Raw genomic sequence first — 18,009 nt, forward strand, 5'->3', positions numbered from 1 at the left:
TGTATGTCAATGATAAAATATTTTACATGCTTGAAGAAAAGAAGGTATTACTACAAAAAAAAAAATGCAACTATACGTTCATTGTCAACTCAATAAAATATATGTATATTTTTTCAGTAGCAACCATCATTTTACATACATTATTATTTCGCATACATGGGGCTATATAAATAATTAGTCAAGCAGCGGTTTCTCTTAATAAAACTCAACAGCGTGTTGTCGTATCTCACACGTTACGATTACATCGAAAATTTACATATAAATCTCGATTATGATTACATTTACTCGGCGTGATATAATATTACATTGCATTTTCTTGAGTCTCAAAAAGCAGCCATTTTCCATTGTAGCGGTAGAAAGCGAAACCGAGCTAAAATATCGAGCTAAATTATGGAGCCGTGTTTTTCCTGCTCGCAATATTTACTCGCGCCGAAATCAGAATCGCATCTTTCTTTTCTCAGCGTTTCATTACAAACTTGATAAATGTATATATCATATACAGCCGCCTCTATAACATGCAGTCGTACGAATAATATAGTATAAGTAAAAACTACATATGTGGTGACATAGGTTTATACGTATCTGTAGTTCTCTTAACGTAATATTACAGTAACGTCCATAGGAATCTCGCAGCAGCAAAAATAATGCAGATTTTTCGTTCGCATTCGTTCCATACGCTACTCCGCAGTCTTCCCGAGTATGTTGGAGAAATTATTGCCTCGCAATATCACTTTCAGTCGCGAAATTTCCTTTAAAGCATCTTACGTTTCTGAGCAGCTAAAATCATTCCTGTCTATTTCTTACATATTCTAGAACTGTCTTCTTAATCTAATCACAATGCGCCAGTCGATGATACAGCGATCAAGATATCTTTTCTGAAGTTTCTTTATCGCATCTGTTTTCAAGAGAAACTAAAATTATAAAATTATTCACATATATTACTTATTTCTAGAGTGTAATCCATGTTCTATCTTTTTAAATGTCTCGGAAGTACAAAGCTTTATGAGAAGATTTAGTCGTTTATTTTCCTACATAACTGTACTGGAAAAACACAATGTGAGCGATCGTTATTTCAGTCGGTGAGAGAAGCGAGAGAACGACTGACAATTCAGTTCGAATTGGCGATTTATCTTATGACGTCTTACGAATTAAACGAGGAAAAGATGTCCTGATTGTCGATTGGCGTAGGCTGGCACAATGTGCAATAATAGACATCTTTACACTAGGGCTATATTATTTAACACAGGTCTACTTATGTGTCTCTTTAAGTATGTATATATAAGTCTATATAAATGCCTAATAATACCTATGTCATCTGGATGCGGGTCTGACGCAGCACGTGTAGAAAATTAGCAGAGTGCCGTCGAGACTTAAGTTCATTTTATACAAACTCTCTAATGTTAAGAGTAAAATATGACGAAATATTAAGTAGCATCATTTCCGCGTCTTTTCTTTTAGTTCTAGCGATTCCTCTCGAGCTTCGTAAGGCAAACCCGAATGTACCGATTAAACGCGCTAACGTTTTGTGTCTTTTTCTTACAGTTGTAATTACAATCTAATTGTAAAATTAGTGCTATAATCGTTAATGTTTTCTTGTTCGTGCACATGTTTCTTATAAACATTCTTTTATTAATGTAATATCGATATTGTTAATACATCTTGTAATCTTTTACTGGTAATATTAACTATTCAAAGTTAGATTAGCGATTTGAAATGAAATTTTTGAAATATTATTCAAGAAAAAAGATATGTCTTTTACATTTAATAGTTCCGCAATTCTATTCACGTAATCGTGACTGAGAGCTGAGACTGCGTCACCGAAAGAGGTACAGAAAGTCGCTAATCAGGATTAATTGGTGACAATCGATCGGTACGGCCGGGCCTCGTTATACATGTGTAATGGAAAGAAACCTATTTACAAAAGAGCCACGTCCTCTCCGTCAGACCGGACAGATTCGCCTTTATCGTACACGTATATTTACGATATTACAAAACTAGCTTACACTTATATGGAACACTCAACTCTACAACACTATATAAAACGTAGAAGCTTGTACACCCCGTTGTGTCTCGAGAGTAGGCTACGTGTGTTCGTGTACGACACCATATCCACTCCAGCACCTGCGTTTCCACTGTGAAACGACGGCGCGATTGTCTCTCGCCGCCGTATCCGAATCTCGTCAAGTTATATTGGAAACTCTTTCTTTCTCTTTCTCTCGGCCCACTCGCATCTCTTTTTTCATTTTTTTTTCTTTTATTAAGACTTCACTGCAAAATTTGTACTACGCTTAGGCCAGCCGTTGCTGCTGAGCTAGTTCGAACGGGCGGGAGTTCCCTGTTCCACGCGTTGTGAACAATACGCAACCGCGGCTTTCGCGCACGTTCCCCATAAAAGTGTTCCTCATTATTGTCGTGTCTAGTGTTTTTTTTTTATTCAGACTTTGTTGCAAACAAGGGTTAAATAAGGACGATCCCTGTCGCGGGAGACTGATTACGGTATTTTTCGTATGTCGATCCTGCCAGTCGGGTTTTAATTCAATCTTGTGTAATCAGATGACGCATGACGTACAGGAAGGCTTCGAATATGTTACGTATTACGTTGGTGGAATTTAATGCGCTCGATGGCGCATCTAGAATTTTTCAAACGGTACAGATATACTTTGTTCAATCACAAATAAAATTGCGAAAACTCAGATAGCACGAAGTCTAAAATCGGAGCATATAAAACGTTTCAGGTCGCACAATGGAAGAAATATCAGGAATAGGATTAAATATTAGGGACATATAATAAATTAGGAATATAGAGATTAAATGTAACGCACTATGGATACAAATCATATCGTATTCGTATACATATTGTGCGTTACGTTCAATCTTTATTCTTAATTTTTTATTTCTTTAATATTTAATATTTATTCCTGTTCCTAATATTTTTTCATTTGTGCGCGTTTACTGCCTGTTTGTAGTTTAATTTTAATCTCGGTTCACACAATTAACTCTTAATCTTTTTCGGATTCTAAGAATTATAAAAAGATGAAGAGTAAGTTGAGAATCGGGATTAAAGTTAATCTATATTAGTAGAAACGAACATAAAAGACGTCTTATATCTAGACATTGGATTTTGTGTTGTTTGAGATATCACTTATAATATAACACCACATATTGCAATAATAAATGCGCGTTTATCATATGTATAAACTTCGTAAAATAAATTTTATTTATTTTATTAGGCTTTTAATTTGAATTTTTATAAACATGCAACATAATTATTTTATATATTTAATTGACATAAAATAATAAACAATGTGAAATTTAAACTTTCGAAATTTCTTTCAGAAGTTTATCTCCAATTTGATTTCAGTCTTTATGTCAATTATATCAAAACGATCTGATCAAATTAATCTGGAAATCAGAGAGTATAGTAAAAGAAAACTATAACGTAATACATGAAAAAAACAAAAAAGAAAATAGAAAGTAAAAGAAGTCCTCTCGAGTCCAGATTTTCCTTCTCTTATAACAATTAACTCTCGGATGTACTATTTACTTTCCATAAACGTGTGTCCCATGTATACCTGAATATTTCGGAGGCGCATCCGAGAGTTAATAATCCAAACGTTCAGTGATGTTCGCATCATCCGCATCTCGTCTGCGAATCGCAACGGACGACAATGGCCCGTCCGGATGGGATTTCGCGGTCGAGGCGGACGAGGGGGAAACGCGGTGAGGCGGTGGTGGTCGGTCGTACGACGGTCGTCGACGCAGTGGTCCCGACCCTCGGTGTCACCCTCGTCCCGTCGTCGGTGATGAAGTCGTAAAATCACGCGTGCGCGCCGCCGATTACCGCCGCATTCCCGGTTGCCGTCGTCGTCGTCGTCGCCGATAACTGCTCCTCCGCTTCCATCATCTTCAGCTTGCGCACCACCTGTGCATGCTCCTCCAGCAACCTGGCGAACTCGCCCCGCCTGGTCTCGGCCTCCACTTGGATCTGCTTGATCCTCTCCCGCGGTCCACCGGGGCTGTCCAACGGTGTCTGCGATGCCGAATTCTGCGAGCTGCTCTCGCGCGACAGTCCGTCCAGGTCGGAGCCGTCGCTGAGGATCGAGTGCGAGTCCACGTCGTCCACGATAAGACTGTAGATGTGAGCGTAATGTAATAACAATGACTTTAACGGAATGGAACAAATGTTAAATATGTGTAAAAGTTTTTGTAATTTATGGTCAATTTTTGAAGGTCAATTTTCAAGAATGGTGGTTTCATTGTTCGTGCGCAGCGCCACTTTATAATTTCTAATAAATAAGAATTAAGCTAAAATAAAGAGAAATTTTTGGTACTGATATATTATTAATAAAAAAGATTTTATCAAGTATGCGCATAGAAGTTAAATTATAATCAGGCTTTTAGAAGTGAATAAATTATCAATATTGTGCGGATGTTGGATCTAATTAGATTTAAATTTAAAAATCAAACAAATACTTGATTAAATACATCATATATTGGCAGCCATGGACATAGCTAGGATTTTAGGAGAAATCAAATTAGAATCGAGATTTTTGAACCTGGCGGTGGGAGGGGAAGAGAGTGTCGAATAGACTATTGGGGATTTGTTTTATGTCTTATATTATTTTTAATTAATTAATAGCAAATAAATCACACGTCTAATTTATTAATTTACTTTATTTTTTCTTAAAATTATATAAAGCTGAATCTTGACTTGAAAAAATTTGTAACATTGTTTCGGATTTTCAAAAAAATCTATAACTTTACCTCCAATTCTTTTTTCTTTTCTAAAATTAATTTCTTGTGAGAGAGAGAGAATACTCAGTAACATATTTAAATATTAAATCTTTAAACATAGTTTGTAAATATGTACTTTTCGTAATTATGTTTGTTTTTTTTAAATTTAGAGATGGGCTTTCTGCCCTCCTTGGTTACGTCTATGACGTTTCATACATAGACAATAGTACCAGCATATTTGAAAATTGTCCCTCAAATAAACTGAAATCACATCTGATAAAATTAATAAATAAACTGAGACTAGAATAGCCATGTCTGACGAAATCAAAGATGTTGACGAAAAACAAGATCACGAAGCAATTGAATCATATATTTTCATGTCGTCAATATAGTGTCTAAATTGTTTTAAAACGAAAACAATTACTGCTAATTATTTCTGCCAATATCTCGAATCTACGTTTACTTTCTTTCTCCCGTTTTCAACGAATTGCAAAATGACGTTCGTCGTTGTAGGTCGAATTTATTTTCGTGTTTATTTAGTCCACATTTTCGCGGGGGCTGACGTATGTATTGTACATACCTCGAGGGCTCGTCGTGTCGCGCGCGGGTGGCATTGCGGGTTGAAACGCGCGCGTAAATCTATATCGTATCTGCTATCGACGTCAAAGGAAAATCCGACTCGCGCTGTGTATGTATCTGATGCGAGTACTCGATAATAAATACTGATCATTATCGGGCGTAGTATCATTATATGAAGCAATCGGAAACCTTCGTATCTCTTTTCAAAAAAACGCAAGGTGATTTCTGAGAATTATTTTACATGAATATATCGGACGACAACGAGATTTCCGTCGCACTTCGCAAGTCCCGTTTCATCGAACTGGAACAATTTCATTGAAGGAAAAGCCATTCGCGCGTGTACTTTTTCAAAATTTCAAAATGTCACCCGAGAATTTTCGACGAATATGGAAAAATTACAAAGGTGGATTTTCGCTCAGGGAGATCAATTCCAAACGGAACAGAGATCTAAGACATTAAAATAGCGTTAAAATAACTCCAGAGTGGTATTAAAAGTTATACTTTTCGATCAGTCACGATTTATTTTAACGTCATTTTAACGTTATCATGATTTACTGTTTTTTCGCTTGAGAGGCGACAAAGATTTTTCTTCGGGATTCAGTGATATAACTTTTGCAGTTCCTAGGGACGAGTCTTTCACCAGCATAACACGTATATGAATAGTATCATCGAACACAGATTCTTACATAACGCATAATGCATAAAGCATAAGAAAATCAACCAATCAGAATCTTTCGTGGGATATGGAAGGAAATGTAGGATTTTGATTGGTTCATCTTCTTATACATTATGCGTTATGCGTTATGCAAGACTCTGTACTCTCGCCCTAAGTCTTCAGTATTGGATATAGCAATTTAAATTCCAGAGTGGGTGTTATCCATTTGGTGACATAAGATGTCACTTTACCATATCTTGTTACTCATTGAATGCCAAATAAAAAGATAGAATGATGCTTGTGTCGACTTGTGTCACCAAATGAAAAGCACCTATAGTGAAGCAGTGATTGGAAGAACTTGCAAAAATTCATATGCGACAGAATGATTTCCTCAACTTCTCGTCGTGTCCTTCGCGAGGTTCGTACTCGCGAAAACTGCCGCGAGTATCGATCCTAGAACCGAGTATGTGTTCCGAGTCTCGTTTACAGGCCCTGGTATCTTGTTGCACCCACCCACATACACACACACATATGTATATACATATATATATATATGTATATATATATGTACACGTACACTTCATTGCTTGAACGTTACATATATAGCGGGGCCGCGGTACAATCGAATTTAGAATTATCCCTCTCCAACACGTTTCGCGTTTTAGGGCGTTGTTTACGCTCGGGATTTACGAGCTTCCTTCACCGGACCGCTGATATCACCGGCGGAAAAAGACGGATGCGTTATCGCAGCGAACATCGTGAAGCGCAAATAGAAAACACGGCGCCTATGTAGCTTTTGCCTTTACTCGGGACGCATGGCTGAACTTTTGCGCGCGGTTGATTATACTTAGAAACTTTGCTCATTTCGCTGATGCTTATTGGCAACAGGATTATCGATGAGGCGAAGATAGGGATCGAATAAACTTTATGAGAGAATCGAGGTGTTTAATTCTCGGAGAATGAAATGGAATGTTAAGGAATTTTAGGGAAATACTTTTTGCTTGAAATAGAGTTGAAAGTTTAATCCGCGCAATCTGGGATTGCCGAAATAGAAATGATACATGAGCGAGCCGGAACATTATTCTACTTCGAGCGCTAATTAAAGTTCCGCTTATTAGAGCGAGCTTGTATTGGCATTTTCAGTATTAAACTTAAAACATGAAATTAGTGAATTATTAAAAATGAAATTCAATATGATAATAAATCTAACAGAATGTAAGCCTGTTTCTAGTTTTAAAAATTAGAAAAAAATAAAGAGAAAGAGAGAGAGAGAGAGTAAGAGTTGAATCAAATTATATATACTGAAAAAAAGTAAATTTTAATAAATAATTGTTTGAATAGTTCTAAGTAAATATATTTACTAGTGTAAAGATATATTTATTTGATATAAAACAATAAAGTAAAGGGCAAAAATACGAGAGAGAGTCGGTAATAAAACTATAAATTTAACTATCATATTTTTTTGTTGAATAAATATTGTAAGTAAATGTTTACTTTTCAAAAAAATATATATTGTATATATACAGATAAATATTTTTTTTTTTTTCAGTAAAATAATCTACATTGGTGGAAATGGATATAAGAAAATCCACGGCATCTCTTGAGTATTGAAATAAGTTTGTTTTGACTAGAGAGATTTGTTCAACGGGATACAAATCTCCGAAGAGATTCACAAAAAGAGAAACTCGAACATCGTGATCTTTGCGTTCCAGTGGTTACCTACTTTTCTTACAACGATGGCTATTCACCCGGGACGAGTGGCGAAATCAATTTCGCGCGGGTTAAGGATAACGCGGATAGAAGACAGAATTTATATTCGCCTCGTCAGCACGAATGCCTGCCGTCGCGGTAATCACAAACCATTTTCATGGCACGTTGCCGCGTTGGCGGAACGGGGTCGAAGGAACGTCGAAAGGGCAGAGGGCGACGATCGAAGCGGAGATTAATCGGCGATGGCCGTGGCGGCGGTGCGAGATTTCACGAATTTCGCAATCCGACTGTAACGCGATCCTTGTTGGGTCACCGTACGTAAAACTGCGCGTCCACGAAAACGTATCGTATTTCCTGTTGCAACGTTAGCTTCGATTGATGGAACGGAAAGGTCTTGTTTGGCAATAAAAACAGTCATTTAGCATTTGACATTTGTATGTACGTTACACCTTTCGCTATTTATTTATATTGTTTCTGTAAATCTCTCTACGGCAAAAATTGATCATTTCGTGATTTTAATACCGTTAAATGTTACTGACTATGAAAGAAAAAAAATTATATGTATAATTTAATTACAATTTGTGATCATTTTTAGTACCATTTTTTAGTCAAATTAAAAACATAATTATTTATTACTAACGATAACAGTAATAATTATAATAGAATTCTTTCTTAAAATTTAATATTGGAAGGTAGTAATTAATTACTGTATGCTTTTAATACTCAAAATGAGAAATTTTGAATATTAAATTAGTCAGTATTAAATTAGATTTCTGTAAGAGTTAACTATTATATAATTATTTGAGTATTAAAAAATTGTTGTTCAGTACTTTTGAGATATATATATATACACACACTCTCTCTCTTTCTCTCTCTTTCTCTCTCTCTCTTTCTCTCTGTCTCTCTCACTCAAAATAAGTAATAATTACGGATAACTCTTACATTCTATACAATTTAATAATGGCTAATTTAATACTAAGAGTTATTAATTTTGATATTAAAAGCATCGAACAATAATGCTTTTAATGTTGAAAATGTACAATTTTCAGTATTAAATTAAATTAAATTTCTGTAAGAGTTAACCGTAATTATTTTACCATGCGATTATAGTCACAAATACTTTTCTCATTTATCCTCCAAGTTTTATAACATAAAAGAACCTATGATAATTACACTTTAAATATTTTTCGTTAATATGCATATATTATACCGATATTATTCTTCCTTTATCTCTTATTTTTAAATAAATTTTAATATTATGTTACAAAAAAAGGAAAATAATATTTTAAATTTTTGTAATAAAAACGACACTTACATTTACTACTCAATATCGCTGCGTTAAGTATATGACGTATTCGTTTAGTAAATGCTGATCTAAGGAAGGCAAATGCATTCATGACGTTCGCTGTGCTATCGACGTTCGCCTAGAGAGGCTCTGCGGCATCGCGGCCGCAACGATTGTCGTTTGCGTCAGACGTTACGTCACTAGTATGCCGGCACAGCCGTGTGTTGCCGCGGAAAAGTATTGATTTTTCGAAAATCACAAAATATAAGTATACAAGACGAACATCATTTAATTATAAAACATGAATGTTATAATTGAATCCTAATTGAATATGAAATTGCAACGTATCCTATCAAATATCTTTTCCTTTATTATAATATAATTTTTCTAGGAAAAAATTTGATCTTATACCTGATTTGTTTGATAAATCAAAATTAGAATCGAAAACGGTCACATTTGGCATTAAACACGAACGATTGCGTTTAAAGATTCGTCTCGCATTCCTCTCTCGAGACGAAAGGCTCGGATATTATTCGAGAGATTACGTCGGACGGGAAAGAGGAGATACGTGAATGGCGTTTGATTGCGATCGAGTAAACGCGCAAATTTGATTCCGACAATCACGAGAATGCGATGCAATTAATTTTTTTCTCTTACGATGGATATTCGATAATAGATCCGCATTGTTTATCTGTTTGATGAAAAGTGATATGCGTTTCATGTGTCTCCGAATTCCCTTAGAACTTCTCTTTCGACCATAATCTCCTAACAGCATCTTACACGTGACGTCAAGGACTCAACGGCTTAGCGAGGATCGTCCAAGCATGAATGGACGGCGGTGTCCAACAGGGAAACGAAACCGACCGCATTTCGGGCGAAATTTAGTGCGGAACTTTCCAATCTCCGGTTCAGCCGAACTTCGCGAGAGCTACCGGAGTATATCGATTGCCGGATTCACGAGGGAGTTAAAAGCGCTATTACATATGCCGAAAATATTTCCGCATCCCGTAGGCACGGAGGGGTATTTCATTTACGACTGGAAGTCGACGCGATTACATGTGACAGTGGTTTTGTATTAAATGTTTGGAAGATTGAACACAGTGGATTGTTTCTATTGCAATAATAATTTCTTTGTTCTTATCAATATGGCTATTACACGAAAAGAACGACTTTGCTGAAGTATCTAGCAAATAGGAAATTAATTGTATATGATTTTACACAAAAGACAATTTTACTGAAATATCTAGAAATTTAGCTAAATACACATCTGAAAAAATAATTTTGTTAAACTATTAAAATAGTATTACGTACGGTACTCGACTGGGGTTGCTAGAATATTAAAATTTTTTGTAACATTACTCACTACGTTTGAATTTCCTACATAATGATTTTGATTGTCCAACAGAATTGTTTTCTGCATTTAGCTAAATTTTTATAAATTTCGACAAAATATTGCTTTTTGCATAAAGTCATACAATTCTTTTTTATCCGACGTAATCTCACCTATTTATATTAAAATGTTATTAAAAATGCGCTATTTTTACAAATTAATTACGATGTAACAATTCCATTAATTAATATCAAATATTTATATCAATATTATTTTAGTATCAATTATTTTTTTATATGCATTCAGTTACGTATTCTTAAAATAATGAAATATATTTTCCTACACACACAAGTTCTAATCATTCACAGAATTATAAATCATGTTCAATTCACGTAACGTAATTATTTCTACTGCCCGCTCTTGCAGGTATTATTTGCATAAAATGTTTGAATTGCTCTTCGATAGGTCGCAAAGGGTTCAGATAGCACACGTAGAAACCACGTAACTTTGCCGCAACTAAAGATAGGCCCGATTATACTTCCGCTGCGTTTCTTCATTCAGCGTCTGCCTATGACGCGGCAATACTACTTTCTCATTGCATTACTTATGAGCGGCTATCTGTAGATCGAACGACGTAAACTCGCGGTATGCGCGCAAGAGCGATCGATGTCGTGCTATAAGCGCAATAAAAATAAAGTAACGTCGCTAAGAATAAGATCGCTGCGGGGACAATTTTTTTCCATTCACTGCCAATCGGCCGTGCGCTATCGCGAAGAGACAGCTTCAAATTTCACAACTCTCAAGCCGACGTTCTTATCGTGTCGTTTCGCAAGAAGACGCGATCGATACTTGTACTCTAAATCCGTGGTCGCTATTCTGATCACGAATCTCACGACGTGTTCTAATGCCGAATTTTATTCGTGGAAATATATCCGAGTCGCAGACACAGACAAGAGAATTGGACAATTATATTTGACTGTAATTACGCGACGAAAATAGCCTGATTAGTGCGCCACGGAGTCGAAATGTGTTATTTGTTTATGAGGATATTTATGAGATCTCGCGAGTATGTCGATTGGGAATATACTAAAGATTCCTCACGAATTATAAGCATCGAATTATTTAAAATTGAATAATCAAAAGTTGCTGAATGTGAAATTAATCGACCGAGCTCTTCTTGTCAAGCTCCATAAAATAAATCGTATTGGTTTTCGTTAACTTATTTACGTTACGGAAACGTATTTCTCCATTTAATTAATTTTACAATGTCGATATTCCGACGTAATGCCAATGTTGTGTAGGTATCGACTTGAAGCATGCATCTTGTGAAATATTGATACCTACTAAATATAAAAATAATGATATCCTACAAAATTTAAGCATTTCTATTTGTACGGTGGCAGGTCGTATTGATGTACCGTCAAAGTGCCCTGCCGTCCTATTTGCTAACACCCACGCCGAGAATTTGCAAATGTCATGAAAAACGTGAAGATGTATTATTTATTGGGGAAATGTTTTTCCGTTTAATTAGCAGATTTAATTAATTTTAACATAAAGTCAATATTCTGATACAATGTAGGTGCTATCAACAAAAATAATCTCAATTTACATTTATGCATATAACTTTTGTCTGCAAAGATTTTTGAAACAATTAGATGACCTTTTTTTAACATTTGCGTTCGAAAGAACGGAATGCATCGGGACTCGAATCAAATTGTGAAAATTAAATGTTTAATCAAACAAAAGAAAAAATTGTTCATTGATGAATATGCTTTGATATTAATTATCTTTTCAAAAAGATTTAAATTAAAAGTAATTAATCTCTTTCTCTCTGTCTTTCAGAGAAATTGTTTGAAGTTTTTTTCTTAGGAAAGCCCTCGCAGAGTATGACAAAATGAAGTAATTTTTGCTATGTCATATCATTGAAACGTACAAAAAAATTAAGTCATAATTTGATTAAAGAATATTCGACCGCCAAAAAAAGTCGTCAAAGAAGCTCTCATTAAGAAGTTATACCGTGTTTGTGAAAGGTGTAGATTAATATAACAAAGGGCTCTAACTAATTCCTCATTTTTGCATCACGCGTAATAATGAATTTCTAAAGGTTACGGAATACACACACCCACACGAAAATCCTTGAAATAACTGGCTTCCAGCAACGAAATTATCAATGTGTATGTGTGTGTGTGTGTGTTGCATTATGTATACACATATACTCTTTTTTCGAGCACAGTCGAGCGCAATTTTGCGTAAAGCAAGAAAAGTAAAAATGCGAAAAAACAAGCTGAATCACCGACGCGTAAACATAAAATAAAAGATAAAACACATGATCAAAATTGTTAGAAAAATATATATTTCGCTCTATATATTCAAAAACAAAATAATAGATAAACAAAATTATCGTTTTTCGCAAAAACAATCAATAATGTATTTTGTCTGTTTAGAAAAATCGTGTAGCTCTCTAATAAAAAATTAAAAAATAAAAATGGAATGTAATTTCAGATTCTATAAAATTCAGCTCACCTGAAAGCACCGTGGATTTCCCTGCCCGATGCCATCGTCACTGCGATATCAGGTAACGATCCTGCAATGAATGAAAAGGCATTAGTTTTTATATGACCATTTTACAGAAAAGGAGTAAAATTTTCGCGTATCTCCAGAGTCTCTTCGTCACGATGTCCTCTCTCTCTTACATCCGTTCTCATTTCTTTCCTTAAACAAGGCGACTTCTCTTATGCTCATACAAATCGCTTTAACGTGAACGAGGACGACGCTTTTCATCTTCCGTGAATTTTCTCAAGCGAAACGAAACTTCTCTTTGGTAAAGAAAACAACATGATCGTTATTCTTGAATACGAAACGAACCCGCAATCATATCGTCCTTGTCCTTTTAATTGTAAGCATGACGAGGTTGAAGGTAGATCAACATAATTATGTACGGCGCTCAAGTATAATAAATAATTATGGCAAAAAGTTTTGACATTCTGGTAATCACAGTTAAATACAAACTTACAAACGCGTTATAAAGAAAAAACGTAATGAAAATATGAACAATTATAAGTAGAATTTAGATCGATATGAGAGAATAAATTCATATATATAGAATAATACATTAAGAAAAATATTTTATTCTATGAATAAAAATTTTGTTGTAACAAATTTTAGTTGAAATATACCCAAAAAAACTAATTTTACGTGAACTAAATTTTTTAATTAGTATAAACAAAATATTTTTGTTATTTACAAAGCAGAGAAATTATTTTACAAAGGCAACTAATTTTTTTGTTATATATAAACAAATTATTAGTATAATATGATTGTGTTAAATAATACCTCAATTAAACAGTTTTGCTAAAGGTACTAAATTTTTTTCTTAGCGCGCAGAAAAATAAAGGCGGATTTTAAAACTTAAATAAAATTGCGAATAAAATGCACAAATACATTGAGAGGCATGTTTGGTATGAATAACTATCATTTTATTGATATATAAATTATCAAAATTTTGTTGTTTCAATTAAAAAATTATCGTTCTAATCAAAATTTGGTTAGAATAAGAAATTATTAAATTAAAACAATATAATTTTTAAATTAAAACATAACAAACTTTTAGTAGGTAATTCACGTGTATCAACAAAATGGTTATTTATATATTATTTAATGGTTATATGTTTCTCTCAGTGTACAATGGTGGACAGAATGGTTGCAACACTTTTTGTCGGTGCGAATTTCGGAATACAACTTGCTCACCGAGCGATTAATTCCTTCTTATGGATCTATTCACGTTCAACCGCTCTACAAGCAAGACTGAGTTTCGAAACGAAAAAAAAAAGTTGCGACCATTCTGTCCACCACTATACATTTTTCAGTTCTATAATATTCGCAAATATGAAGTAAGATACAAACCACAGTTGAAAAGAATTTATCTCAATAAAACAAACGATGTGTTTAATTAAGTATTTATTAAATAATTTTGTAATATGTTACGAAAATGTTTCAACGTTCTACTATGCGTTTTTCTAGAAGTTCGTTAATACCCAACGTTTAAACGTAACTGCAAAATTTATCTCTGTGTTCTAATTATGACAATGCGCGCGACTGTTAACCCAGAGGTAACGTTACATATTTCTAGCCACGGATCACGTGTCAGTACTTAAGGCTTAACGACGCGCGAAACTCGCTCTGTAATTCGCTCGTCGGAGACAACATCGTTGCAATTCGGGCTTGGACAATGAAGCCGTTCTCCTCCTCCGGGATTGGTATAATACCGCGCTATATCTCATCGGCGACGTCACGCGTCCTCTAAGAAAGACTATCGTGCACAAGGTATACCCCATTTATCCAGGGGACAACGAGCCCGTGTGCCCGCGATACGTTTCGTCTAAAGACTCTAAATTCTGAACGAGATCCGTCTGATGAAAAACGACCCGATTGAAACGACAACGAGACTTTTATTCCAACTCTCGAGAAGAGTTTCTTATATAATAATCATTTTGTTAAAGTATTTACAAATTACATTAGCTACAAATTTAACTATATAGATACATATCTGGAAATAATTTCGTTGGATCATTAAAATAATTATGTAGGATGCTCTCAAGCGTATACGATAAACGATGCTGCAAAAAGTTTTGATACTCTAAAACTGATTTGGACATCCTACATGATTATTTTGACGATTTAATAAAATCATTTTCAAGTCCGTGTATCTAGCTAAATTTTTAGATACTTCAGCAAAATCGTTCTTTCCGCGCAGTAGCACGTAATCTGCAGTTTCAGAAAATGCGAAATTAAGACGGCTTTGGATATAAGCTCTCGGATTTTTCAGCTATGTAGAGAAATGCCATCACCTAAATATACGACAGTCGTGATTACTCTTGGCGAACCTTTTTACTTTATAATAACGTTCTATAAAACTTGATGTAATAGTCTAAAATTAGTTCACCGGTCTCGCGGCAGGTCGATATCGAGCGTGCTATTAGACAGATAGGTACTGTCTTAAATTTGGCACAGCGAATGGACAACGCCGGCCGTGCTACATTGATATTTTATAATCATAAACGTGGAAATCGGGTTTGCGAGATTTCAGAAAGAAAATTCTTCGTGTTTCAGCGAACGAGCGGTCGGGGTTTATAAATTGTTGATCGTCCTGCACGAATGTCGGGAGTGACGTCTCGATCGTGATAGATCGATTTTCTTTGCCCGGCAATATGCATCCGTTGACTGACACTGACATACCGTCGTCTTCTTTCATCTTTTATGGGACGCGCCCGCACGCGCTCGATTTTTCTATGCAAATTGCAGCACCTTTTTCTATTTAATGAAGATCGATTGACCGTCGCGTGTAATATCAAACCGTTTATGACAGGGGTTCTTCAAGAGGAAGCTGGTCTCGCCTTTGATCATTCCTTTCATCCTTCGAGTAGAAGCATCCTTCCCCCATTTAGTTTGTCAAATCTTGACAAAGTTAAACTGACTAGAAATTTCAGCGCAATATGAGTTGAGATACATTTATCTTCAACTAGAATAATTTGCCTATGAGAAGAGCGTGGAGGACATAATCTATTATAATTGAAACATATTTTTGTTATATGTACTGTTCAATTTTTACACAAATTTAATTTTTCACAGTTTTAAACTTCATTCTTTTAAAACATCATTTTTCGTATTTTATGTAAATGTGTGCGTGTGTTTCATAATATTTTATAAAAATATGCGAAGTGTTATAAATCACAAATTGTCGATTTATGTCAAATATTGTTCTTCTATGAAGCTTTTATTATTTATACTTTAGAACGCAAATTTGAAAACTCTGACATTTATATTTGATTCTTTTTAAAATTATAAGCACGTGTCGTTTCGAGAGTTGCTAACATCTGGCAACAGAAGTTCCAGGGTATAAAGAGAAAGGGAGAGTTTTGACCTTTTCGATCGTCAAGAGTGGCCAATTATGTGCATTAATTGATACAGCGGAAGCCCGGTCGTCGGATTACATGATGGTACAGCATCGCGGCAATGTTAAAGGTCACCATTGTACAGGTCCTCCTATAAATTGTGTTGCGCTTTTCGTCGTTTAATTTTTTATCGGATTGCGAGTTCAGTAACGAAAAGATTTTCATTACTGAATTTTTTAATTTTTATCCGCGTACGGATGTATCTCGATAAACGAATCAAAAATTAAATTTCTATTTCTCTGAAGTAAAATTTACAATCATCTGTAAAAGATATTTTTATTTAAAATGTTGATTTTCGATTTTAAATGCTTAAATTTACGGTTGGTTTTATATTTTAAGAAGAGACATTGATTCAAAATCTGCCGAGAAATATATAGGCGAAGTTTATCACTCACGACATATGAGACATCTAGTACGTCCTATGTGCAGCATTACACGAGACACAATGTAATGTGCATACAAATACTATAATTAGTATCGATTTCTGCATTACGCGTCATACAGATATATCGGGTTCTCGTCGATTGTCATGAATAATCCTTGCACGACATCCGTGCTTTTGTTACAACGTCGCGTTTACGGGAATCAGAAAAGCGAATTAACATTGTGAATTGTAAAATTGAAAACGTATAAGGCCACATAGCATATAAGCGCCCATATAGCATTGAATAAATTAAAAATAAATTTAGACGAAGAATAATTTAATAATGAATAAAAAATACAATATACATATGTCATATACGTTTCTCGAACAGTGGTATATTCTAGAGATTAATTAGAATCGAAAAATTCAAGAAGATAAATTTTATTTAAACAAACGTTTTGAATTTATTCACGCGATAATTTTATTCGCCAAATAAACGTTGGCTATATTCGTGCGATATAATAGTCTCTCCATTCGTCGAGATTAATTCAATCCGCGAGATACCACAATATTCAGCGTACGTTAATTTTACAATAAATTGAATATTTCATTATTCAACGATAAATCCGTTGGTATATAGTGTTCAACGTTTCTTTTCACAATATTTTATTATGACGCTACTGTTCATAGTACTGGCGAACCAATGTGTACACGCAATTACCTTATTATCATTTGCGCGACAAAAACGGAGCAGACAGCGATGCGGGACGCTTCGTCTGGTGTCGCGCTATTATTCTCCAAAATGCGATTATTCTTCATAATGTTATCAGCTACTTGATTAATTAACTCTCACGATTCATAAACATGCTGTGGTAATGGTTATTTATTAAAGAACCGATATACATATATCGTGCGATTTGTTCTTTCGAACTATGTCCAAGTGATATACATACTAAGATGTGATAGAGGAGATAAATCGTTAACGGGCGATTAAGATATTGAAGATCCTTCATCTTTCAAGATGAGTTAATTTCTTGAGATATCGAGTATCAAGCAAAGCGTATCTTTCTTACATTATCATATTTATCGCATAATAATAATATGCGAGATACATAAACTGTTGTAAAATTATCCAGTTAATAATTGAAGAAATAAAGGACTCTTTTTATAAACAATAATTAATACGTTGAGAATGGCGAATAAGAGTCAATCTAAATCTGATAATATATTCTAATATTCTATATTGCGAAGAATATCACGTAATGTTTGGCGTTTCGTCCCGGCTTCCACTACTGGACTCATCAGTAAGGTATTGTAGTGGAAGCCTACCTTAGACGCCGGTGTAAGTTATTAAATCGAGATTCTATATAAAGAGATATACGCGTGTCTCAGCACTTGCGA

The 18,009-nt window shown here is 34.8% G+C and overlaps 1 protein-coding gene across 1 annotated transcript in view; it reads right to left on the reverse strand.

Moving 5' to 3' along the window:
• Positions 1-3,395: 3,395 nt before the first annotated feature.
• The window catches only part of LOC108779393 (uncharacterized), a 20,027-nt gene continuing 5,413 nt past the window's right edge, over positions 3,396-18,009 (reverse strand). Inside the window, exons 2-3 of the mRNA XM_018546808.1 lie at positions 12,817-12,877; positions 3,396-4,130 (exon numbers count right to left, since the gene is read on the reverse strand). Of these exons, the coding sequence (XP_018402310.1) occupies positions 3,818-4,130; positions 12,817-12,877 (374 nt within the window). The 3' untranslated portion in view covers positions 3,396-3,817. The remainder of the gene's footprint in view (positions 4,131-12,816; positions 12,878-18,009) is intronic.

Source organism: Cyphomyrmex costatus, unplaced genomic scaffold (genome assembly GCF_001594065.2).
Source record: "Cyphomyrmex costatus isolate MS0001 unplaced genomic scaffold, Ccosl1.0 scaffold59, whole genome shotgun sequence".
Taxonomy (NCBI): Eukaryota; Metazoa; Arthropoda; class Insecta; order Hymenoptera; family Formicidae; genus Cyphomyrmex; species Cyphomyrmex costatus.